Below are 26,147 nucleotides of genomic sequence, written 5' to 3'. Positions count from 1 at the left end.
GTTTTGGGCTTGTTGACACTGAGATGGGTGCTTGGGTGTGTGTGCCACAGCTGCTGGGCACTGTGAGCACCCCTGGGTGGTCAGTAAGAATAGCTTGGCTGGGGGGAAGGTAAATAAGAGTCATGATGGGAGTGAGGGACGTTTTAATTGATATAGATTCTTGTGGGAGTTGTTGAGAATGAACTCATGAAGAAAGCTGAAGCAAGTAATAAGCAGCACCGGGCTCTCCTCCTGCCCTGGAAGGATCCACGCTTGGCTGCAGGGAGCTGCGGCTGTACCCGCTTCTCTCCCAGCTCCTGCCTGGCTCTGCCCGCCTGCTCAAAGGCAGCTTCCCAGTCTTGTACCATTTTTCACTTTAACAACAAAGCCGCCCCTCACCTCAGCCTAGTTTTTCCATCATCCATTTGATCGAATCCTTTTACCGGGTGACAAAACACTTTCTCGAGCTCTCTTTACAGGAAACCAATCTCTATTCCTTTTTCAAAACCTCCCTCATTTACAGGAGTCTAACAAATCCTGGGCCTTTTAAGTTCTCTCCTGTTTTTTGCGTGTTTTTTTTTCTTCCCCAAAACAACAGTGCTGTGTTTGTAGATTTCTTTTTTTCAGGGGGAGGAGGGAATAAAATACACAATACAGAGCGGGGTAGGGTGTACAGACTGACGCACGCTGCGCCGAGCATCCCCGTACAGACCAAAAAAAAACCCACCCCCACGCGTGCGCGCGCACGCATCGAGATGCAAATGATTTCGGCGAAGCTATCGCTTGTAAAGCTTGACAGAAAATAATGAGAAACACTAAATCTTTTATAAGGTCAACACTCAAGCAGCTGTCAAACAAGAAAAGAATTTAGCGAAAGATCCGCCAAAACTTCCATCGCCTCATTAAATCCAACAGGGCCGGGGCCCGGCGTGGCGAGGAGGCACCGGGGCGCCTCCGTTTTGTGTCGGTAATTTGCGGCGGAGGAAGAGGGAAGACGAAGCAGCCAGCGCCGAAGGGGCCTTGGGGGAGGCTGGGGAATCGTTAGTGCGCCAGGAGCGGCCTCGGCTCCTAATTGGAAGCATTGGGCATTATCAACGGAGGATTTGCCTCGGCTCCCTGACAGCTCTCTAGGCCTGGAATGATAGCCCACTTGTCAGTGTAAAAGACCATTAAAAACAAACCATTTTGATTTAATTGGAGGCGGTGCGCTGGGGGCCCAGGTGAGGCGCTTCATCAGCCGATGCTGGCTGCTGATGCCTTTTTCCCCCTGTATTGATGGCTTTTTTTTTTTCCCTTCCCTCCCCTCCCTTTCAAAAACTGTCTAGGAAAGAGAAAGAGGTGCTGAAAGATCCTTCACAGCTGCATGGAGAGCGGCTTTCAATAGGGTTGTCAACAAATGCCATGACAAGTTAGAGAGAGGCAGGTATTTTTAAAACAGACGTTATTCTGTCCAAGATGAGCTGTGCTCAGAGGTGTGTTGGATTATCGGGGTTACAAATACTGTGGCTTTTCCTGGCAGTAGTGTGCTTAACTAGTTTAGTGAATGGGGTTGATTTTTTTCTTTCCCCACCTTTCTAATTCTAAGGGCATAGGGAAATGCAGGACAAGGGAGTCTGGGCTAAATGGTCCTTATTTGTTTCAAACTCAGGAAGGCTTCAAAAAGTGCTCAGTGATTTTTGGCTGCTGTACTTAACGCCCCATGGAGATCTGGGATTTTTCTTCCTTAAAATAAGAGCTTCAGATGTTTGTTGGAGTTCGCCGGTCACTTTGTCTGGCAATAGCGTGAGTAAAGGAGAATTAACCCACTGGAGCTGTAACCCAGTGTGTGGCCCCCTTGGCAGACATCCTGGGGTCAGACCAGAGCTGGCAGCTTTCACATCGACCTCATGTTCCTGAGATTTGAATCCTGACCCTTTTCGTGCCAGGCAAGAGTTTTAATTCAAGCTAAGTTATCTGTTGGTAAACAGCATCTTTGCAGAAGGCAGAATAGGTCCGTGAATGAAACCCCAAGTCCATTTTAAAAGCAATTCTGTGGATTTGTGTATGAAACAGTAGGTAGCACTGAAAGCAAAGGTAGGTGCTCACCTGTAGGACAACACAGCATGTGTAGCTTACTGCAAGCCATTAGGCTGCAAGCACCCTAGATTTGTTCCTTTGTGGGTGAACATCTCCATAACAGCAACAGGCATCAATTGCCAATGGTTGGTTGTGCTGCCTTTGGACACCAGGGCTTGGATGCAAGGTGGAGCCTGTCCTGGAGATGGTCCAGGCTGTAAGGCTGCCCAGGGAGAGGTGATGTTTTCTTGTGCTAATGAGGACACGTTGGAGAGCAATAACAGTGGCAGAGGAATGATGGGTTCCCATGTCTCTGAGGCGAAGGAAGGACTCATCATGGCAGGAGGCAGCGTGGAGTGCGATGGAGAAGTTGAGTGACCCAGGCACAGAAAAAGAGACACTGAGAAAGGCTGGACAATGGAAATGCTTTGCTGTGATCTGAGCAGTCGCACTACTGGAAGCCTCAGCTGTCAGGCAAAACAAGAAAACTTGCAGAATCTGCAAGAAACTGTAGTGAGGTGACCAGGGCCTGGAGCATGCGTTAGTCACAGAACAGCTGCGGTGTGGGAGGTGACTTCTCAGCTGTGGACCCAGCAGAGATGTGCAGGGATCGTGCTCAGGGTAGCTGGGTCTCTGTTGCCTTTTTGGAAGCCTTTGGGGTGTTGTATTTTGTTTTTGCGTTGCAATCTGTTGTAGGCAGGCCAGCTGGGACCCACCAATTCATGTCGCTTGGGCCATTGAACAGCCATCAGGTGACACTGATTTTATTTTTTTTGTTAGATTTTGGTCAGCCAAAATCCCAACTGAAGGGATGTTTGATCTGGTACCATGGTGACAGAAAGCTCTTGAACTCATTGCTTTATTCTTTAAGCACTGTCTAGAGCCCAGGAGACAAGTCTCATAACACTCCAACTCCATGAAGTTTGGCTGCCCTCAAACCTGGGAGGATAAATGCTGTGTCTGAAAAGCCAGCCCACCGCGCGCTGCGTATCAAGCCTAGGTTATTTAAGCAGAATCTGTGGCTTTTCTGACAAGACAACAGTTGCAAGAGTACATGAGCTGTGTTTGTCAGTTCAGCTCTTTAGACAAAAATAGAGGTAAGGCATTAAAAAAAAATGTGGAACATTTTTATGTGTACGTGTTAAACCTCAACTGTTAATTCTGATGAAGGATCAGGCTGTGAGCAGATATCAGATCCCTGGTGAGAATCAAATTCTGGAGCCCAGAATTTTGCTGCAAAGTTTATACAGTGGGGATTCCTCTAATTACTTTCAGTGGAAATTTACCTGACAGAGCTTTCCCAGGTAGCGCGAGGCATACGCGGGAGAGCCGCTCAGCCGTTGACAGAGCCTTTGATTTTGTGCCAGGTTGCAAATTAAGTCTTTTGCCAAGGTACCCGAACACTTGCTCGTCAATTGCTTATCGCTTATTCATATCGCGCATCGAGCGCGGCTCGTTTCATCTGCTCGGGAAGGCAGCACATGTTGACAAAAGTGTTGTCCAAAGTTGCTGCATTTTCTTTCCTCCCTCTGTTTGGTCAAGTAAACAAACTGTTCTCCCTGGAAAGCCACCTGGAATGTCTGTGCAAGTTGGAATTCTCTAATGAGCAAAGGAAAAACCTTGGGGTGTGTCAGTGACACATGGTGCACGGAGCTATTTTGACACACTGGATGAATTCTGACCTACATTGCTGCTGTGTGAGGTGTTGCTACCAGAATCCTTCTGGATTGACTTGACAAAACCCTGGGAATCTATTGTGGAGTGGCCAGCGTTAACTTACTGGCTTGGATTATGACTACCAAATATTCAGATGGAGGTAGCTGAACCCTCACCCTGGGCTGGCACAGGCAAGGCTGTGGGGACGCCGTATTTTAGCAGCAACCTTCTTTCCAGAGTTTGGTTGTCACCAGGGATGTTGTTCTGCCTTGGCCAGCATGATGCTGGTGGTGAGTGACACAGGGACAGGGCACATCCCATGAGCATGTTGCTGGGAGTATTTATTTATGTCCATGCTGGATGCCTGAGGTATGGTCCTCAGGGAATGCAGACCTACGCCTGCAAATAAATGAAGTCTTGGCGCACAGTTCCAGCCATATTGGCAAAACTTGATCCCAGGAATTACGTCTCTGTAGGCAGAGGAAGGCAGAGGCCATTTGCCTTGGGGGTTGACTGAGGAAGAGGAGGTCAGTAGAAGCATCTTGCTGAGGTGAGAAAGGAGTTAATTTCTGTTTGTTTTTGTATTAAAAAAACCAACCTCAAAACCTCCAATTTAGCAACTTTCCCTAATGAACTGCCCGTCAGGACGTGAGTGGCTCCCTGTGACCTGTTTGTCTTAGCGGGTCGGAGGGCCCAGGAGACCACGTGCCAGGTCTGTCCTCCAGAGCGAGACGCGGAGCAGGAGCGATCACCCGGCGTGGGAGAGCCTGTAAACCACCCGGTTAGCTTAATAGCGTGGGCCATTATTCTAAAGCAGTGGGGCTGAAACCTAAATCCAAATGAAAATATAGTCAATTTGTCTATACTTTACTGACTGAATGACTATGTAATGTCATGCAGCTCTGGCAAAGCTGGGAGCAAGCAGAGGCAATTAGTGGGGAGGGCAAAGACCCTTTGTTTTCTTCTCTTCTTCTCCCTTTGTGTGCTCTAGCGTGGTGCCAGGAGATAGTCTTGCAGGGACTGAAGGGAAAGTCCAGCTTAAGAGCCAGTAGTGACATCCACACCCAGTTTCTGCAAATCTCTGTAAGGGGTCACAATGAGAACAGAAAATTCCTCCTTGTTGATATTTATGTGTCTAAAGGAACAAAATGTCATCTTTCTGCTGCCCCCTGCTTTGGGTTACAGCCATCCTGGTAGCTGGGTGCTCTGCATTGCAGGCCCAGAGATGAAAAACATCATGCCAGATGACAGGGGGTGACTGACTAACAAGAAGAATGGGTGGCTTGAGGACATGTCACATCCCTGCACCTTGCTCCAGCCTCAGGTCACATGGAAAAACAATCCAAAGTGGGGCTGTGGTCAGGACAATGGAGTCTCTGAATATTCTTGCTCAGAGTTTGAAGCTGTTCGCAGGTCATGAGCATCTTCTGTAATGGCCAGAGCAGCACAATGTCACTGAAGGCTGAAATAACATGCAGATGGGAGTCTGCGAACAAGCTTTCTGTAAAGTGATATTTTTGTAGTTGCTTTTCCTACTGCTTTTTGTGCAGCAGGATGAGGGCATTATATGGATTAGACAGTGTTTTAGTAAACTGCCTACTGTGATCAGTGCTAATGGTTGGCCTCCCTGGGCTATTGGGTCTTAAAAAAGCCATAAAGTAGTTGTCTACCACCATGGAAGAGCCTGAAAAAGGTTTCATGAGGACAGAAGCACAGCAAGAACAAGCTCCCTCATCTCTTTGGAGCACTCCCCTTGTAAAGGAGGCTTGACAGAGTGAATTCTGGAGTCTCTGGGTTTGGTAGAAGGGTTAGGCCAGTTTCTTTCAAGACCATTCCACCACCACCTATGTAGAACCCAACTTTATAGTGATAGTTAAAGCACAGTTTGGAGGCTACCAAGTGTCTTTGGGAACGATTGACTTTCTCTGGGTTGTTACTGCTTTAAACTGGGTAAACATTTATGGATGTTCAAGAGAACTTGCTCTTTCATGGAGGAAACCATGTGCTGAAACTTAGCTGAGCAATGAATTTCCTGATCCACGTTCTAACACGGGCTGTGCCTTTTTGATCTGTGGCTGGAGAAAGGCAAATTTTCCAGGTTAATGTAATGAGAAAGGAGGAGTACAGAAAATCTGCAGAGGCTGTGCAAAATGAGCTGTCCCTCCTTCCCTGCATGCTGCTTTTAGGAAGGAAATGAAGAGGGGAGGAAGGAGAAAGGCAGAGAAGAAGAAAAGACTCAGCTTTGAGAGCTGTAGCTGAGTGAGGAACCCAACCACAGTCCCGGATGAAACAAAAGCGAAAGCATGAAGAAAAACACAGGCTGAAAAATGAATAGTGATGGAAAGGTCCGGGGTGAGAGAAGCTTTAAAGAGGAGGCTTGCCCCAGTATCTCGTGTGACTTACACAATCTGTTTAACAGCGATCGGTCATGTTCTTTCCCTGACACGAGCCGCAGCAGCAGCTCGGTGCTGACAGGCGGTGGGGATAAATGATTACTGACATATGCTAATCGGACAGTCTTAGACAGGACGTAAGAGGAATACATCAAGGTGGTGCAAAACACATTTCTTAGTTGAAACTCTCCAACTTGTACAAGTAAATTAGCTTCAAGAAGTCACAAGGCTTCTTTGGTGTTTTAAACCACGGTTAAAAATCAACAGCATGGCAAAAAAAACTCCATCAGAACAAGGGCCAGGGCGGAGGGCTGAGAGGCTCTTTGCCGTGATATCTATCAATGCCAGATACGATTTTGGCCATGTAAACTCCCTGCAGGGTTTCAGTGCTTCCAGACTTTCTGGTGTCTCCTTTCCATTCCCTTTACCCAATTCTTTCCCTTCCTTCCTAAAATGCCCCCCAGCTCTTCACTTGAAGTTTCCCTTTAATTTACACCACAAATAAAGTTAAGGAAATTTAAACAAGTACCCTAGAGCACAGCAGGATTCGCAGATGAATTCAGAGAGATGTTTAGATCCCATTGCTAGAACAAGAAATCTTCACCTTGGCTCTTATTTGGATCAATTAAAGGAAGTGTCATGCACATCTCTAACCTGGGTAGACCCTTTGCTCAGTCTCGGGGTGAATATTGTCAATCAGGTAGTTTAGAGACGTATCAGGAGTGCAGGGTTTCTGGAAAGCTCTAATTCTTGGGGTGAAAATGCTTCTTGAAACATCTGGTGTGGTTTGAATCAGTGATGGTGAGAGCTGATAAAATGGCAAGCTACCAAAAGGTAGGTTTGACCATCCTGCTTGTGTAGGGCAGTTGTGGGAATGTGAGCAGAGAACAAAGGCCACCCCAGTGTTAACATATGAAAATCATATAGTTTAGCATATAAAAAGATGCTTCTCGTCTCATGAAGCTCATGAAAGTGCATACCAGTTAAATAATTGAGCCCTTATCTGGGCAACTGCTGCCTCTGATCCAGGGCTTATGACTACAAAAAATATCTCACCCTGAAGCCCCGCAAGGGGCTGATGTTTAACCACATCCAGTGTGGGACCATTTTAGGGTCTGGGTCTCAGGGAGCTCTGAGGTAAGAGCCTTGTGTCTACCTTCATGTGCTAAGGGTGTTATTGGGGCATGTGGGCAAGGTTAGAAGGTGTCCCTGAGTTCAAGTGTTCCATACCTTCTCCAAGTAGGGCAGGTGCCAGAAAGACTCCTCCTTTGCAGGTAGTGGGTGTTTTCGCAGGTATGTGGTGCGGGTTTCATGCACTTTGTCTCTCTGTAACCAAAGATAAACAAGAATGGGCTGAAACAGCTGCACAGCTATATATATCAGGCTGGTGTCATGCAACGTAATGACACCGGGATGCACAAGACAAAGTCACTTAGGACTGATGATCACAAGTGCCCGATCTAGGTAGTTTTTCAGGTCTGTGCAGCTAATACTGACATCTGAAACATACTGATGAGAAAAATATGAGCAGCTGCCAGCTGTCTGCTGTATATGGCATCCTAGTGAGATGACCACTGCCTGCAGGAAGCCCCGTGCTCTGAGCTAGAGCAATGGCTCATCACTAGCTGGGAAAGTCACTTCCACCACCCTTACCATGGCAGGGTTTCCTGGCTGTTCAGTGTATGGTGGTCTCCTGATTAATTGCAGCTTGCAGTGCTTGATAGTCCCAGCACAAGCCAGTGCAGGTACCTGATGAAAATTTTGGCCACCACGTGAAACCCTGGGGAATCTGTCTGCTCTGTGGTCTAGGATATAGGTTTGTGTTGCTTAACTCAGTAATTGGTGGCTGCAGGCTTTGGGAACTTGATGGAGGGCACTTAGTGATTAAAACCATCAGTCATTAATAGATAAGGTAGGGATGCACTTTCCGACATCCTAGGCTTGTGTATTCATAAAGTAGCTGCTAATTAAGAACATTGTATTCTTGCACTTCCACTATAAAGCATAGTTTGTGATGGCAGTAAGCCCATTGAGATTGGTCATTACCATATTAGCTCGACTCTTCTTTGAGCCATTAACTAATAAAACAGTCATTGGCTGCTTTTAAATGTTATTACAATATTGCTGTGTTTAACAGCACAGCGTTGCACTAACAACTGCTGCGGGTGCTGGCACCCACCACACCGTGCCAGGGTCGGTGCTGGTCCTCTGAATGTTTGTTGGCTGTTCCATAGTTTTTTCCGCTGTCACAGGTAACCTGAGCAGAGCTGATGCTGTCCAAAGGACATGCAGGGCTCCTGGCATGAGGGTGACATAAATACCAAAGATAATTTTAAACTTGATTCTCTATTACAGAGGGTGTTTTACTATTGTGGTGATACGAAAAGAACCGGAGCCTCCATTTTAATTGGTACCAGGAGCTCAGCTGTGGCTGGAGGCATACTGCTGCAGACAGGTGCTTGATAATAGCTAGAAAAGTGTGTCTGTGGGGCAGGAGTCTAAGCCTTTGAAAGGCCTTCGTCAAAGCACCACTGCCCTGGCTCAGCTCCTGTGTGTATCTCCAGATACAAAAATACTTTAAAAAAACCCCAAACCTTTTCTTTTGTCTCCAGAGCACTTCGATGCCCACACGTTGTGATCTGCACGTCTGGTGTTCACTCCCACAGGACAAGCTCTGGCTGTAGCCAGGCCCATCTTGGCTGGGAAGTAGCTCATCTTTGTTCGGCTTCACCAGCCTTCCAGTAGTCAGGGAGGGCATTTTCCCAGCTGAGAGCCCTCCCCAAGGCTGGGAGAAGTCCATCCATCATGGGGTAGGACAGTGGGGGTTATGCCTGGTAGCAATGCTGTGCACAGCAAGGGAATGCGCTGCTGGAGTATTATCACCTTTTTCTTTTCTGCTCGCTGGGCTGCTGTCAGGGCTCTCTGCTGCTCCATCCACAGCTCCTTGTATTTGTGTTGGAGGAGGTCAAAAAGGGGAGTGCAAGGCCTGGAAAACATGGAAAAGACAACAATATAATCTCCAGGGTTAAGACCTCTCTTTGCCTCCCCATGATGATTGACATCTCTGCTCCTGGAAAGTGTGATTGGTGGGAACAGGAATAAACCCTCACTCTGGAAAGGCTTTTTCTTCCTCAAAGACTCATACTCATGTTCATTTGCAGTTAAGACACCACAGCCCGCGCACGCTTGCGATAACCTGCAGCAGGACTGTGCTAGGGCGTTCCCCAGAGTGGGCACAATTTCTGTCTTTGCACAACCCTTTGTAGGGCCCATATAACCACCTCTGTTCAAGCCCTGGTATGCTGGAAGGACCATGGAGCACCACGGACTGTGACTCAACCTTGGGCCCTGCTGTGGCTCCAGGAGAACATTTCCCATCTGGTACCCGATGGTGGGAAACGACAGCCCTGAATGGGGCAATGTCCAGAAGCCAAGAGCTGGGCTTGTGCGTTGCCACCCTGGAGCTCAGAGGAGCAGCTCTGGCTGGGTCCCCTCCCGACCGACACAGCCATGGCAGCTGCCTGGGAAGAACCACTGGGTGCAAAGTCTGTTTTGCTAAAATAACACTGCTTTTGTTGTTAAAATACCACTACTATGGCATACCAAAAAGCTGCAAACAGATGCAATGACAGATTGGGTGAGAGGAGTTAAGTGCTGTCCCAAGCAATCTGAAGAGGGATAAAAACAGGCTCTATGCAGATGGTCAGGTGTCTGCAGTAGAAAGGGGAGCTGAAATGCTGAGCCCTGGTCTAGCACCTCCACTGCATAGACCAGAGGTATTTGCCCCTTGAAACAGGTACCAGGGAGCATCCTGGCCAGCAGGAGACAGCAGCAGAGAGGAGCTGCAAACAACCATCATTCTAGAAAAATAGTAAAAATAAAAGGCAGTTGCTTGTTGGCCAGTGTCCTATTCACCTGCTCTGATCTGGCATTAAGCTGACCAGCTTGTGGCAGAGCTGAAGCCTGAAATTGTTGAGCCTTGCTCAAGTATCCTCAACTTGCAAGTGAGGATACTCTAACTTCATCAGCCACCACGGGAGGCAGAACTGGCAGCAAAGCTCTTGCCTGGAGGGCAGCGTATCACTTATTGCTGTGGTCCTGCTGCTTTTCTTTTCCCCCTGAAGCAAACGCTTGAAAGTGACGGAAGACCTTGACCTCAAGTTCTGCTGGTCCTTGTCCTTGCACACCTTGCTGGGGAAGGGCTTTTCCCATCTCACAGCAAGCAATGACTGTGGAGCCATCACCCCCAGCTCTGCTCCCACCTGTAGCCCACAGCTGCAGCTTCCATAACAGAAAGGCAATGCTTTCCCTGCCTGTCCAGACAAACCACAAGACACTGGGGGCTTGGGCTAACTGCTGGGCTGCTTCTGGGCCACCAGCTCCACCGGAAGGTCGTTTTCTGCAGAGAGAGCCCGTGTGCCACAGAGTGAGCTGGTGCTTCGTGGCTTTTGGCAGGAGAGGGTCCGAAATCGGTAGCAGTCAGCTTTTAGCAGTCTGGAGAATCTTTGACGATCACGGAGGGCACCAGCAGTGTGTATGCAAATAGTAACTCTTCTGTTTCTTGTTCCTTCACCCCTGTGGTGACTTTTATTACTTAATTATTGCACACCACATGCTTCAAAACAGCCTAATCTATGGTCGTGTTTTCTAATGATACTAGATGTGCGATCCAGCAATATACATCCCAAGGGGGCATTCATATCAGAGGAGACATCCTTCTGCAGACCTCCTGCTTCATAGATCACATGCTCCAGGGCTTTTCAAGGCTTTGCTTACAAATCAGCTGTGCTGCTCCAGACTGTTATCTGGAGACACCCTGTGCCAAAGGGGACATTGACACTTAACCTTTGTCTTCTCCCTGCTCCTTCCCTTCCAGTTTGGCATTTCACACTGTTCAGAGTTGGACAAAATATTTACAAAGGATAAAAGATGTGGCAAACCTGTGGTCAAGTGTCTTATTCTCTGGGTGGGTCTCCAGTCTCATTGGTGGTGTAAACTTTGGCAGCCCTGGCACAAGCTCATGGTGAGCCTTGCACATGGGCTTGTTTCCTTGGCCTGTCCCTTTGTTCTGCAAGGCAGGAGCTTTCCTGGTGTGCAGGAATAGCAGGGAGGGATGCAGGAAAACATTGAGCCTTTGTGTGTAGTATTTGATTATTGATTTTAGAGGTAGCTGAATGTGTTTTCACATCTCTATGGAGGTGACTTTTACCATCTCCAGTGGACTAGCCAGTTGGTGACTGATTAGTCCACAGCTGGCTTGTAAGTAAATGCTTGAAAGGACACATTTGGGTTGATGCTCTTCAGAGAACCTTCCCTGCCGTGTGATTAATCGCATTTAAGTCCTGATCCAGCAAAGTATAGAATCATGCTTGGAATAATACACGCATGAACTGCCTCCTAGAAATCGGTGGGAATGACTTGTGTGCTTAGTTATACACGTGAGCTCTGGTGGGGCTGTAGGACGTGAGGCTTTGTCTGGCTTTTCCTGCTGGAGCAGGGGATATCAGGCAACACACTTTGACTAAAGTCACTGGAGAAATTTCAGTGGGGTGGCTTTTCCTTTGCAGGTCGAGCACCGATCTCATCAGAGTGGATGGAGAATTTTGGCCCCAATGTCCGTGCTGCTTGGCAGTGTGACGCTATTTCCTATTTGCAGCTGGCCTTTGGGAAAATGCCCTCTTGCCTTAGTGTTACTTAAGGACAGGAATGAACAACTTGTGTGTTCCGTTTCCTTTTGCCACCCTGCCCAAATGCCTCTGAACTGGGAGGATTTTGCTGTTATCATCTGTGGATGCTGTGGGGAGAGTGGGAGAAGCATCTACTGAAAACGCTTATTGCAGGTTAAAATCCATCTTGTTCAGAGTAACTCAGATCTCCCTGTTTTGGCACAAGCACCCTGCCACAGAAAGGAAAGGGAAAGAAGTTCTGATAGGATGTAACGAATTATTTATAATTGTGGAAAAAAATAATCAGCTTTTTCCTTTTATAGTCAAATAGTTGGAGGCACCTCTAATGTTGACATTTTCTAAATATTTTAAAATTTATCTGTGCACATTTTCAAAACTATTATCCTTGAAACAGTTCCTGTCTCTCTAATAGACTCTCTCTAATTTACTTTCAAGAGTCAGGGTACAGACCTATTTTCAACTGAAATGACAAGTGCCTGCTAACTTGGTTATACAATGTGGTATGCTAGTCTGCCAGAAATCTCTTGGAAAAGAAGCTGCAGCCTCCTAATAGGCTATTTTACTGTAAAAACAATGTTAAAAATATAATAAAGTATTAACAATATTAAAATAAAACAGTGTAGGCCTTAAATGAGCTACAAACTAGTTAAATATATTCTATTCAATATGAGCCCTCAGTGCTTCGCAGCTGATACCTTAGAGCTGGGATTTATCTAAAATGAAGGCACCAGGGACATGCAAGAGAAATGGTAATTATAATTTGCAAACATTAGGCTGACACTTTTTTGTGTATGTGTGTATAAATTCTGACAGCTGTGATTTGTGCCATGCCAAATAATGTTCCACCGAGCTGGGAAGGGCTCCCTTTCTGGCAGGCCATCCTCAGAGCAGCAGCTCATTAAAACTTTGGAGAAGGAGAAGTTGCCGAAAACAGGAAGGCATCAGAACCATCTGAGGGACTTTTGGTACACGCTTGTTGAAAGGTGTTTGAGAAGAGAGCCTTGGGTCTGACAAACTGGAATTTTAGTACGCCTCTCCGTTCACAGTGGGGCAAAATAATTGGTCATCAGTGACTACTAATTTGGTTTAGTAGCCAGAGGCGTTTTTTTTCTTCCCAGAAAATCAATGACAGTGCCGAGGTCTGTTCAACGTGATTCAGCTCAAGACGGGTCCTCATTTAGCTCTTGATGCTTCTTCCACAGGAGACAGCTATTTTGTTAAAATGAAATTAAAATCTATCTATAATACTCGGCTCAGGGAGCGGCACCCGTCAATGCCATGCTGCTCTTGAGGTTTCAAGGTTGTCAGTCTCCCCTCAAACTTACTTTCAAAGGTTGATATATCAACTGAAAAAAAGGTATTTGCAAAAGTGAATACAAAGGACTTTGCTCAGGAAGGGGGTTTATACCAGCTTAAAAGGTGCAATCAATTTGATTGGTAAGTTGTGTTGTAAAAGGGTAAAAACTTGACTTGTGACTGCTGCCGCCTTGTATTATTCAAAAGCAAAGGGGTTTGTAAATATTTTAGCACAAACTTCAGCCCTTGGATTTTCCGGGTAGCTCTCCAGCCAGTGCAGACAGCTCCTGCAGCAGCGCTCTTCCCACCGCTGGTCGGGATGGGCTCTGGCGGGGAGCGGAGCAAGGGAGCAGAGGACACGTGCGTGGGCATTGACTCCCCGGCGGCTGTGCAGCTCTTAGAGCAGTGCTTTTGGCACAGCCCAAACTTCAGTGGCAGCAGGATCTGGCCCTGCATGGGTGCTTATGCAACAGATAAATCACACAATTGAATTTTTTTTTTACAGTCATGATATTAAAACTCTGTTGCAACACCACTGCCTGTCCTGAAACTTTAAAAGGTTAATGAGTTTTTTTTTGGGAGGGGTTTAGTCCTTGCTGATGTACTTCCATCTAAGATTATGTGCTTTTGCTGCGCAGTTAGGATCTGTCTTTGAGGTCTCCAGTCCACAAGGGAGACAGCTGCAGGGGGCACCACCTTTGTATTCCTTTCTTGTGTACTTCATGATGGGAAGGAGTTGTCCTGTGGCAGCAGTGTCCATATAGAGATCTTCCCCTGGCTCGTGTCCAGGTCAGCCAAACCAGCTCCTACCAGCTCATGTCAGTTTGGTCTCCAGCATCTCTGGAGCACAGGGCTCCTCAGTGCAGCTAGCACAGATTATCTTCAGCAAATAAAGTGCAGGCTGGGGTCTATGATCCTACTCGGGGGCCTTGGGGTACCACCAACACAGGCAGCAGTGAGGCATTAATGCTCAGGTCCCTCTTCCCTGAAAGGAGGCTGATAGCACAGGAAAACTCTGATTACAGCTGCCTTGTACTGCTATATTGTCTCCCTTCCTCCCTCGTTACTGATGGGCTGGAGCCTGCAATCTATCTACCATTAATTTGTCTCTGTGTAGCCCAGCAGGAATCTGGGGCATGATTACAGCTCTGGCCCTTGTGCGAGAGCCCGCATGGCCCCGGCATCCCCCTGCAAACCGCCTGGCTCTGCCTTGCCTTAATTGTTCCCCTTTGGCCGGTGGACCTGTCTCTTCTAACAAGGGCAGCGAGGAGGGCCGAGGTAATTGAAGCACTTAGCCACACTCCCCAGCATTGCCTCCTGCAGCTAATTAGGAAAGAGGGCCGCTGGGCTCTTCGTTATTTCTTTTAATTGTTTGTGGGTTTTGCATAACAGTGAATGGCAGAAGAGGGATGTGCAGTTAGTGGTGGATTCTTGACTTTGAAATTTGTGTAAAAGGTCACTTACAATTTGTTAAGGCTTTCACAAGAGTGAATTCAATTAGGGGCTCCGGCAGTTCCCTCACACACTCGTGCGGGTGCGTTTGTAAGGAGAGGGAGATGTGGCAAAACAAGCAGGATGTGGATGTAAAGGCTCTTCATTTTCCTAGGAAGCTTGTGGACGATACGGTAAAGTTATAGGCCCCTTACAGCTTTATGGTCCTCTAAATAGGTCCTGGCAATAAAACCATGGAGAGGCCTGAAAGATCATTTTTAAATGATCTCCGCTTGTCCTCACTTTCCATTAACCACTGAAGAAAATAACAAGAGAAAAATTGGTAGAAAACACTTGGGGACCAATTTTTTTTTTGCAGTCTTTGGGCTGGCAAAACTCTCAGTTGAAATAGTGGCTTTTTCACCCATGTGGCAGCTGCAGGATCTGTGCTGTCAAACCACTGATTACTCTGAATTTCTGAAGCTTCTTTACAATCCTTGTAATTTGGATGAGGAAATAACAATATAAATTATTTCACTGTGGGCAGCCAATGAGGCAGTGGCTTCTTCTAAGTGTCAGAGGATCTGTTATTTTGCTCAGAGGGCTCGTATGTATAGAACAGTAAAAAGAATAAAATCCATTGTAAACATGCACTTTAAAAGATTTATCAGATGCTCATAGCTGTACTTAGGAGTACACATGGCTACAAGAGCACCAATTTGCTTTACTATTCCCTCCCAGGCCCAGAGTGAGATGTATACTTGTAATGGTCCTAAACGCACACATGGAAACACGTCTTGCAGTGAAGATACCAAGCCAGCTCTTACCTATTAACTACCTAGCTTCACAAGCTGGAATTTGTGCATCAGCATTGATTTTTTGGGGGTTGGAGATGCCCTTTGGCTGACTTAACTGAAGATTATTTAGATTTGTCTTTAACATATTTCTCTGTTGACTGGAAACCTGCTGTTATGCTCCAAGAAACTCAGGTGGGACGTGATTATGGGACAGAGCTATTCTGCCTGGAGGTCTCAATCCATGACTGAGAGTGAACAGTGCTCAGTCTGCAGCCAACAAAAAATGCAAAACATCCTAATGAGTAAAAGAAAAAATAAGAAAAAAACACAATGCTGAGCAAAACAAATCAGAGCAAGGTCTTCCCCTTGACCTCCGTCCCATGCTTGAATCTCTCTGGCTGTGTGGGAACATCACTTCGTTTGAAAGGAAAAGATGTCAATGAGGGCTGAAAAGCTTTGCTTTCACAAAAAAGATTCTGGGGTTATTTCTCCTGACCCAAGTTTTCATTGCACAGACTGAAAAAGCAGAAATATGCAAGGGAAAAAGTCCACTTGTGGCAAGAAGTAGTTTTAGATGGTAAAAGTTTTTGAAGAAACTTTTCAGCCAGATGTAATCAATGGAGATAACCCCATGGACAACAGCCAGTCTGTGAAAAAGTAAATTACTTTCCTATTCAGTGTAATGCAATTGGTAATAAGGGATCTAAATCTGTTCTTTAGATCTTTTTTTCCAGCTCCGTGGCTGATGTGCAGGATCTGAACCTCATGCCAAACCATGACTTGGCTGTTTACTTTCTCTTAATCTGGGAGCCTGAAGTAGCCAGAAACTCTTAAAACTGCAGTAAATAACTACACTGAAGGAGAACCAGTATCTTCATGGTGCACTCAGGGCTATTTGAAGGGGGTAACAGGTCTTTGCCCAACCAGATGCTGCAGCCACCTGGCATGAGGCAGCACGATCCAGACGGATGCGGCTGGGTGCTCTGCAGTAGCTAATGTACACACAGTGATACGAGAATATAGCCAGCCTGGAACATCTCCAGCAGAAGAAAATTATTCTTGAAATAGAAATTCTTATCTTAGCAATGTGAGAATGGTGGCAGAGACACAACGTGATTTTCACTGTGGAACTGGATAGGACATGCAATTATCTGAACTGATGGGAGCCCTCTGTTTTTTAACTTGGTTGCATTTTTCTTGTGCCTTCAGCCTTGACAGTGATTCCAGTCACTGTGTTACATTTTTACAATTTGTTTTGTCAGTGCTCAGCTATTTTTTTCTTAAAACTTTTGTTTGTTCCAATCTTTTGGATTTTTGTGGCTTTACACTCTATTCATTTGGTTTCCAATGATTGTGGATCAGATGTGGAATTGCTGTAATATTCATCTTTCTTGCCTGTCCAGCTCTTCCTGGTGAGTTCTTTCCAGGAACATCCTCTTCTCTTCAGTGTTATTTCTTTGACATATCTTTGCAGCTGCTCTATGGCTAGATTAGCCTTTTTTTCCTAGGGCTGTATATTAATGACCTGACATGTTCTTTAAGTGTCTCAAATAAACCTACCAGTGCACTCTCTGTGCCAAAGAGATGCTGGAAATATCTGAGCACCTTTTGGGCAGCTTTCTAAACTTTGTTCTGGCTCTGTGCAAACATCACGGATGCTCTGGGTGGAAAGGCCACTTGCAAAGCAGAAGCATGAGCATCGAAACCTCCCTTCTCGGGGAAGGTGAAAGTTAAGGGCAGAGCAGTCAGTTAAGCCAGGAAGCTGCAGGGATAGCCAAGGTAACAACTGAGCTGCTAAAGGCTGGTGAGACAATTGTCAGCAGAGCATTAGGACAATTGCATTGACACAAGGAAAAGAGGAGATACTGGATTACCGATGCCCTTGGCCAATTGTAACAACTTGAAGAAGAGAGACTGCAGTGACTAAATGCTTTAGAGAGGTGAGTTTGCTGTAGGAACATGGTGAAAGCAGCTGCCAAAGGATTAAGACCAGTTTTAGAGAATGGGATGTGGAATGGCAGGAGGAGATGAAGTTAGAAGGAAAATAGGATGTAAAATTCAGGAAAGGGATGGTTGAAGTGAAAGCAGACGGTGGGGGGGACCTGGCAGGAGACATGGGGATGACAGAGTGCCAGGGAAATCCTGCCAGCACACCCAAGGTCAGCCCAACCTCTACAGGCCAACTGCCAAGTGGATGGCAGCACGTCGGAGGCAGGGTTATGGCCATGCAGGGTTTGGAGGAGGTACAGGTGTAGAATGGCAGAGAATGGCACATCTGTGTGGTCCTTGTGTCCAGGAATATGTTCTGGGACATAGTGTGCGGAATTAGGAAACTTGCACTATGAAGAGGGAAATGAAAGCTGTTCTCTAAAAGCAGCCCTGGAAGTGCTGGACAGTGTGTTCACGCTGAGGATGCACTCTGCACTGCTGGCTCCTGGGGAGAAAACTTGTGCTTGGAGTACCAGCTGTGTGCTGGTGTGTTTTGGCTTCAAACTCCTTGTGTGACCTTGTGCAAATCAACATAATACAAAATCCAGCTGTTGATAGCATCTATATCTTTGTGCTCACTTCTAGTTCCAAAAATGACCATTTAATATCTGCTAATTTCAGTGAACAGTGAAATTCGATCAGAAAAGGTGGTTAGGAGGATAAATGTGGGTGTGGACATCTAATGGGGTTTCCAAATGCACCTTGAATACCGAGCTGTATTGATACCAGTGAAGATCCTGGAGATCTTCACAGACTCTCTATTTCTTTAGATCTCCACCACCATCAGCCTGCTCAGTGCCCTGCATCCTCCCCCTCGTAAAACAAGGTTATTACACAAAGAGTAAGGTGGTTGAATACACCTGCTAGCAGCACTGTGTTGTGGGGTTATTTTAGATGAAAGGACCTAGCACTTGAGTCCACGAGGACAGCAACCCTAATCCGCACATTTTTTTACAGTTATGTCATGTGTCATGCACAAAGCATGTGGATGGGATGAGTTTACCTCCTGGAAGGGAGGTATTGCTGATGATGGGCATTTTCCTTGAAAGAAAACCTGTAGGCCTGTTTGTGGTGTGCTGAGGGCTGGGGCAGGTGAGCTGAGCGTGCACGCACAGTAACGTGGTCATTACTCCAGCTCGGTGGACATGTGCTCTCTTGCAAATCGTGGCTTGCACAAGGCAGCTCGCCTAGAGATCAGAAGCCAGAGCGTGAATGGGGGGAGCCTGACTGGAGGATGCCCCTTGGGGGAGGCTGGGACCCTACCACATCCTTGTTACCGCTGACCTTGGCACGAGCACTGCCTGCTGATGGATTGGCTATGGAGCTGGACAAGACCCTTGGGAATTGCTGTATTATCTATTATCGTCCCATCAGTGCCTCCCCTGACCCCTCCCAGCTCCGAATGCCACAGGCATCAGGGAGGGAATAAATCTCTGTCTGATACTGAGAGAGAGAAGGGAGCAAGAACAGGAAAAAGCAGAGATGAAAAATGTCCTTTTTATGACTCTCACAACAAAGCTGGCCACATGATTCTTACCAAACATTTCTTTGGGAAAAGGGAGGGAGAGGACAGGGGGGAATCAGCAAAAAAGCAGAGCTGCTTCTCTCCCCTGGAAAATGCCCATGGGGAATTAATAGAGGGCTATGGGTGACCTTTGAAGGTAAATATCCCAGGAAAGGAAAGAGGCCTCAGAGCTTCAGAAAGCTCACTCCAGTGTCTGATGCTGCCTCGTGAAATGCTCCATGCAGCACAGGTCCACCGTGAACGGAAAGCAGAGGCATGAGCGATCCGCCGTGTGAGAGGGAGCGGCAGGGCCAGGGTGTGATTAATAAGGCACTAATAGCAATCACAGCATTTGTGCTCATTCCTTTTTGGGATCATCCAGGAGAGCTTGTGAGCCTGGGGAGTACTCCTGACCTTAGTGTCTTTAGGAGACGGAAGCCTTTGGTAGCACAGCCCAGGGCTTGACAAGGGGCTGGAGAGATGTTGCCAGGGCTTGAGAAGCCCTCTGCATGTTACCCACTGGCAGCTGCGAGACCACAAACGTGCTCCTGTGCCAGCTGCTGAGTTGTTTGGGCTTATAACCCCCTGTGCTGCTGTTCCCAGGGAGGCAGCCCAGCCCCAAGACCACGTGCTGGCATGAAGCTGCAATTCTAGCTGTGCAGGAATGCTGCAACAGGGCTGGGGGTGCAGACTGGGAGGATTTGCATTAGTGCTCTGGGGATTGTCCCAGAGCATCGCTATTATCAGACGGGGTGGCTGCAGCAACTCCCAGTGCGATGGGATGGCACCTTGGCTCCCTGGCCTTCTCAGCCGTACTGTGTGCTGTGCCTGGGCTGGAGGATGGATGGCATGCAGGCTTCTGTTGAAAAACTTCACTGCACCCGAGATGTTTATCAAAGTGGATGCTTCTAAAGGCAAGCAAGTGCTTCAAGCCAGGGAAAAAGACCATATGCCACCGTACTCTTCTGCCCCAGACAAGCATATATCTTCGTTGTGAGTGCCTTCCCAATTAGCAGCGCTAAGAACGCAGTCGTACGGGGCTTGGAGCCTGACAGCAACTTAAATCCATTGACAACCAAGTCATTTTTAACAGGGCAGGACTTGCTGAAGCAGGTCAGCTGTGACTAGGGACAGGCTTGGGCCGGGGAGTGCTCACCAAAGCTGGTATCTTTAACTTGCCAGTCACGGAAAAGTGTGTTAAATTCCTACTTTTACCGAAATGGCTGTAACAACTCCTTGGTAATCCCAGTAATTTGATTTTGTCTATAACGTGCTTTTAAAGTAAAGGGATAAATACAATCAGTCTGCATAAAAGGTAGCTATTAAGGAGCGGGCAAGTTGTACAATAATAACTTTAAATTAAAAGCCCTTTCCCACTACTTCTGCTGTTGTGGGGTCTGCAGATTTTCCTTAAAACTTTTGAAACGTGCCTAGACTTCTTACAGACAGCCATTTAACCTCCGTTTATGAAGAAATAAAGCAAAATTGATGTTGATTTTTGTCTACATTGGGGGATACTTTTGCAGCATAAAAGCCCTTTTGCCTGCAATTTGCAGAGCAGCCCTGTCACATCGGTGAGGGCTGATACTGATAAAGATAAAGCTTTATAGCTGGGGCATTTGCAGCTAACAGCAAGCTAATGCTACATTTTCATTTTGATGCAATTAATGTTAATGTCTGCTACGAAAATTGTCATTAAATACCATTTTAAAATCCATTCAATTTGCATATGCAAAGCCCATTTACTATCATGTAAAATACACAGTGCTGTTCATCATGTCTTTTCTCTAGAATTTGTAGCTGTTATTTTTCTGGTAGTGATTATTATCTGGCTCTTAAAATGAAACCTAATGTCTGGTCCAGACCTGCACAGAGCAAGAAAACCCTCCATGCTCCAGCAACAGCAGGGCTGGTTTGGAGCCCCTGTCAGAAGCTTTGAGCACCTGATTGTGTTGGACTTGCACTGGCTCTTCCAGATCACTGTGCCCTACAGCATCCCTTGTGCTCCAGTGGAGGACAGGCAGCAGAAGGACCTAAAAGTCAATCTAAGCAAGGTGCTGATGTTCTGCCCTGCAGATTCCCTGTTGCATAATTTCCTGTGAGAAATCACAGGGCAGTTGGGAGCTGGTATGAGAGATGGATGTTAAATGTGTCACTTCAAACTGGTAACAACATTTAGAACCTCGGGCAGGGCTCATATATGCTGGATGCTTTATAAAAATCTTGGGGGTGATGGTGCAATGCAAAAGACCTAACTCAGTGTGAAGCCTTAAACATCCTCTTGCATTGCAAGGGATGAACGGGTAGGTTTATGCCCTTCTAGAGGGGTTGCTGTGGGAGCAGCAGTTACCAGCTCCTCTCCAAGCCTTGGGAGGGAGCCCAAGAAAGCAGAAGAGAGCAATGAAAAGCTTCTTTGCCTCCATCCTCCTGTACCACCAGTTTCTGCTCAATGCAGAGTGGTGAACTAACAAGTGTGGGAAAGTGGGATAAAGAAGTTGAACTGATCCTTAGTGGCACCAGAGTACTTCAACCAATGCAAAAAAATAGAAATGCTGTAGTTCTGATTTTTCTGACCCTGGGAAGCCATTATTCTGGCTTACAACTCTTTACGTTCCTTTAAGTTAAAGGATTGGCATTGAACATATTTTTAAGGGGTTTCAAGCCCTTAGTGCCAGAGGTGAAATGGGGATGTGTTGTGGCATGTAGACCAGATGTAGGTAGTCGATCATCTGACACAGTTGTAATCAGACATGAAAGTGATGCTGTGGCTCAGTTGCAGCATGTCCTGTCCAGGTTCAGGATGCTTCTCTTTTGGGGACTCTGCTAGCTGAGATGTGGGGGACACGCAGACATGAGGGTAGGAAAGGATAACTTCATTCTGAGAAGTGCCCCAAGCATTTCCCCTTACCGTGCTGTGATGCCATAAGTCATGTCTGCAGGCATTTTAGGAGGACATCTCTTGACGTGACTGTATCCGTTATCTTTGCACCGAATGTCTTTGGCCTTGTAGTACAAATTAAATTCATGGGCTGTGCTATAACCAGCCTTTATAGCACCACGGTTCATGGTGATGAAGTCTCGGGGCATATTCTGAACTGAAGCAGTCCTGGGCTTTACTGTGTTCCAGTGGCCTATTGCTGGAGATAGAAGGAAACACAAGAGGCAAAGAAGAAAAGGTCAGGCATCTCGAGTAACTCCTATTTGGGAAGGCAGGCTGATGTTTGTGCACCATGCACAAGGGCTTTGTGTGGCTTGCATGCACGTTGCCATGGCTTCACTGTAGAGTGCACTTCATATCCTACCCTGCTACATTTCATATGGGGTTGTCTTCCATCTGAATCAGATGTCTTCTCACCCTCCACCCTGGCTTGCTCAGCAAGTCTGATTTCACAGGGGAATTGTCCCTGGGAGCACAGAGTAGGAGCTCTAACAAAGTTGTGAAAGTGACCACGTGTATCACCCTTTGCAGGTGCCATACCCCTCTGCTTGGGCTCCCTGTGATCCTATAAAAGTTTTCAATATGACAGAGAAACTTTACTAGTCACCAGGCAATTTGGGTGATACTATTGAAAGTGGGTGAATGCTGGATTTCTTCACCTCCAGCTTGATGAGAAGTATTACAGAGCACTGGGTAGGAGAGAAGTCCCTATTAGCATTAGGACTTCCTTGCAGGTCTGTATTTCAGTGGTGTTGTCATACCTTCAGCGACTCCTCCATCTGTCCTGTGGATGTACAGCCCATATGAAAAATCAAAGCCGGGCAGGGTGTAGCAGTTTCTCTGGGGCTTCCCCAGTTCTGCCTGTAGAAGAGTGAAGTTAAAGGAGAAGCATAAATGCCTTTCCTGATAAACTAAAGTCCCTGAAAATAAAAATTGGTAATGAACGTGGCCATGAGTACCAGGAGCAGCTCTGGCTATGCTTGGTGTGGGTTTGAATCCCACTGCCTGGACAAAACAAGTATGACAGTACAAAAGGAGAACTCACAGCCATGAGGATTCACCAGAGCTTAAGCCTAAAGGGATGCTGAATTTCATATAAGTTTGCACCTAAGGTATAAAGTGACCTAGCCTTGCTGGAAACAGGCATCCTGACTCAGTATGTATGAACTCGAAGTCTCCTTGTTTGGGTAATTTCTCCTTTGGCTGGGATGCCCAGACATGGTGTCTGCAGGGGAGACTCTGCAGCTGGTCTTAATTTTCCTTTGAGTTATTTCATCTTCAAGTTGTGCACCCTCCTAGAAAACTGGCACAAACTTCCCCAAGCTCAATCACATCATTGCTCCTGCCTGGGAATAATCAAGACGCAAGGCATGTGTTGCAGGGGAAGAATAAGGGGGGTGAAGAAGGGGGAGCAGAGCCTGGAGTTTACAGAACAGAAAAGAAGAGAACTTGAGCTCAATAACCTCATTGCTATTTAGTTTTAAAATGAACTCTTCCCCAGCCCATGTGTGTCCAAGCCTGGTTGGTGTCTGTGGGATTAACTGACCTCCTCTCACCCCTTTGTCTCTCCCCTCCCATCTCCATGGTGAAGTCACTGCAGGATGTGTGTGTCTTGAAACCTTATTGCTGCATGAAAGGGAGGTGGTGGAGGAGGGAAGGGTGAGAGCCTGGCAGCCTGGGTCTGTGTTCCTGCGAGGAGATGCTGGAGCAGGGTGAGGCAACAAGCACCCCCCAGAGCCCTGAGGCATGGTGTGGGTGCTTTGGGATAGGCTATTTTCCATGGGAAGGGTGTTGGGGAAGCTGGGGGGTTGTAAGCGTTGGCAGGTCTTGTTGGAAGAATGCAAGTGCTGAAATCCTGCTTTAGTGCTTCTCACGAGTGAATCATTGAACATTGGCATTGAAATGACTGTTATTACACTCCAGAGTGAACACTCTCTGGATCAGGAGATGCCAAATCAAATGCAGCCCTTTCTGCAGGGACTGAGTGTACAGAGCAAAACTGATAATGAACCACCTTCAATTTGCCACTATGGCAGGTTGAGGCTGTACAGCAGTTCCTACGGGATGCTGGTTGCTGGAGCTGCTTGTATAGGAATGTCACTCAAACCCAAACTTACATTCTGCTCCCAGCCAGCCCTGCGCAAACCCCGGCCAGTGCCTCGGAGCAGCCACGGCTCTCCTGTACACTGCCAGCCTGGTGGCCCCTTTTATGTGCTGTTAAAGGTATTTAGCAAGTGGGCATGATGCTGCCGAGCAGCTTGAGCTGTTCTGCATCACCCTCAGGCAAAACCCTTGCTGAGCCAGTTTTGCCTGGAGAGCGAGGGTTAACAACCCCTGCCCAAAACAGGCACCTTTCCAGAAGGCTCTGTGTGGAGCTCTCTAGAATTTGCTCTTAATTCCCCAAACTTTTTCGCCTGGAGCTGTGCACGGCTGTGTTCCTCCAGCTGTCTCCTTGAAAGCCTCTAGCAGCAGAAGGGACTGTCCCTTGCAGACGTGTCCAGCACCGAGCACGATGGGAGCGAGTGGGCTGTTGGTGCTACTGCAAGAGCAACCCCACACAGCAGTGCTAAACCATGTGTACACTCTGTGTGGGATTCGGAGCTCACGCAAAGCGTGTAAACTGGTGCCAGGGATGATAAAGTAGCTTTCATTGCTGATCTAGTTCTCCTGTATTTACAGGCGTTTGTACGCTAGCTATTTTTAGGTTAGTTGTCACTGATATCCAAGGAAAACTGTGTAATGTTCCTCACGTGCATGAGAAAAGGCGTTTTCCAGGGATCATGTTCTGATATCAGATCAGCTGAGTGAGGTCAGAAATCTGGTATGACAGCGGAGGTGTGGCAGATGGGAGAACATTGCTGAGAAAACTGCAGGAAAGGAGAGAGGTTTGTAACCCATGGCAAAGTTGCTTCCAGATCTTTGAATACAGAACTTGGTAGAGTGGAAGAAATTATGGGATTTAAAGAATTCCTTTTGTAGAGCACCTGAAGTTAACACAGTTGAGTGTTTATTCCATCTCAAAATGAGCACACACTGTTTCCGTTTATGATCGGCTGGCGTTTTACAGTCACTTTGCACTGCATAAATAAAGCTGAAGGTGCTGGATAATTAATTTAAAAAAAATAATTAAAAAACCTGGTCCAATATGTTGAACATGGAGGGAACTTGTGCCTGAAGAAAATCAATAGACTCGGAGGAATCTGGTTGCCTGCCAACATCTTTTACCCACAAAAGCAAAGAAGAAGGAGGTAGCAGGAATGAATCTTGCTCACTATAATCCAAGATTACAGCCTTTCTCATTCATAAATTAGCAAAACGCTGTTGCAACCCCATGGGCTGGTTTCATTTGTTTGTCCTGGGGCATTGTAGGTGTGCTGTGTCATGAAGTGGTGGGGAGAGCGAGCCAAAGTTGATGCAGAAGGTCCTTTTCTCTTCCCCAGCTCCAGCACTGTTTCTTCTGTTCAGGTTTCGCCTGTCACAAAGCTGCTTGGCTGGAATACAGATCTGTCTGACAGCTGTGCCCATCAGCAGACAACTTCATTAAACCTCATTAAGATGTCATTTCTCTGCCTTATTTCCCACCTCTTGGCTCTAATTAAAACCGTCTCTCTCTACATCCCAGGCGGTCCTAATTTTCTCTGGGTACCTTCTGCAAGTTTTCTCCCTTTACGACCTCAGTGAGGAAAATCCAGCATCTTAAATACTGTTTATCCAGCCTGTTTGGAAAAGACAACTCTAGACTTGTTCCTGAAGCATTCCCAGAGCATCCTGCAGAGATCATCACCTCCTCCCAGGGCTGCAAGAGATGTGGGCTGAGGCTTCGTTTGTGTGTTCAAACTGTCTTTAAGGGCTCAGCTAATGCATCCTTCCTCCTTGGACACAACAATTTTTGTGGCTGAACTATGCTCAGACTGGCTGCAGCGCAGGGGTGGGGTGTTTGATCAGTGGGGATACCCGAGTTGGCTGAAGAGCGAGTGGTGTTGGGTGTATCGAGCTCCCTGGCCTTTGCCTGGTAGTTTCCGATTTGTGCAGCTGGGTTTGAGCCCTGGATTTGTACTGGAGTGTCTACTGGTGTTGGAAAATCTTCTCTGCAAAGGAAGAGGAAGGCTCGGAAATGGGCCTGTTTGTAAGAGATGGGTGTGTTGCGAAGGTGTAAGGAAGTACAAAACCTTTAAGGATTCCAGGTTTTGTCGCAAGACTTATTTGTGTTTCATCCTCCGGTATTTAAGCCTCATCGACACACGTTGCATCGATTTTTCTAAAGACGACTGAAACTGTGGGAGGGGCAGGAGCCACGTCTGTGCAGAGAGGTACAGCAGGAGATGGAGGTGTGGATTTTTCATCCCTGCCTCTGAGGCAGCCCTTTGCTAGGAGGGGATGCTGGGCAAATCCATGAATCCTCTCTGCTCCGACTCAGCCGGA

The 26,147-nt window shown here is 46.9% G+C and overlaps 1 protein-coding gene across 1 annotated transcript in view; it reads right to left on the bottom strand.

Annotated features, from left to right (window-relative positions):
• CFAP77 (cilia and flagella associated protein 77) overlaps window positions 1-26,147 on the bottom strand; it is a 60,554-nt gene that overhangs the window by 2,292 nt on the left and 32,115 nt on the right. Inside the window, exons 2-5 of the mRNA XM_086625451.1 lie at window positions 22,487-22,586; window positions 21,696-21,924; window positions 8,967-9,069; window positions 7,314-7,409 (exon numbers count right to left, since the gene is read on the bottom strand). Of these exons, the coding sequence (XP_086481577.1) occupies window positions 7,314-7,409; window positions 8,967-9,069; window positions 21,696-21,924; window positions 22,487-22,586 (528 nt within the window). The remainder of the gene's footprint in view (window positions 1-7,313; window positions 7,410-8,966; window positions 9,070-21,695; window positions 21,925-22,486; window positions 22,587-26,147) is intronic.

The sequence above is a fragment of the Tauraco erythrolophus genome, chromosome 22 (assembly GCF_009769465.1).
Source record: "Tauraco erythrolophus isolate bTauEry1 chromosome 22, bTauEry1.pri, whole genome shotgun sequence".
NCBI lineage: Eukaryota > Metazoa > Chordata > Aves > Musophagiformes > Musophagidae > Tauraco > Tauraco erythrolophus.
Note: the sequence above shows the minus strand (reverse complement) of the source record. Positions and strands in the feature narration are given on the sequence as shown.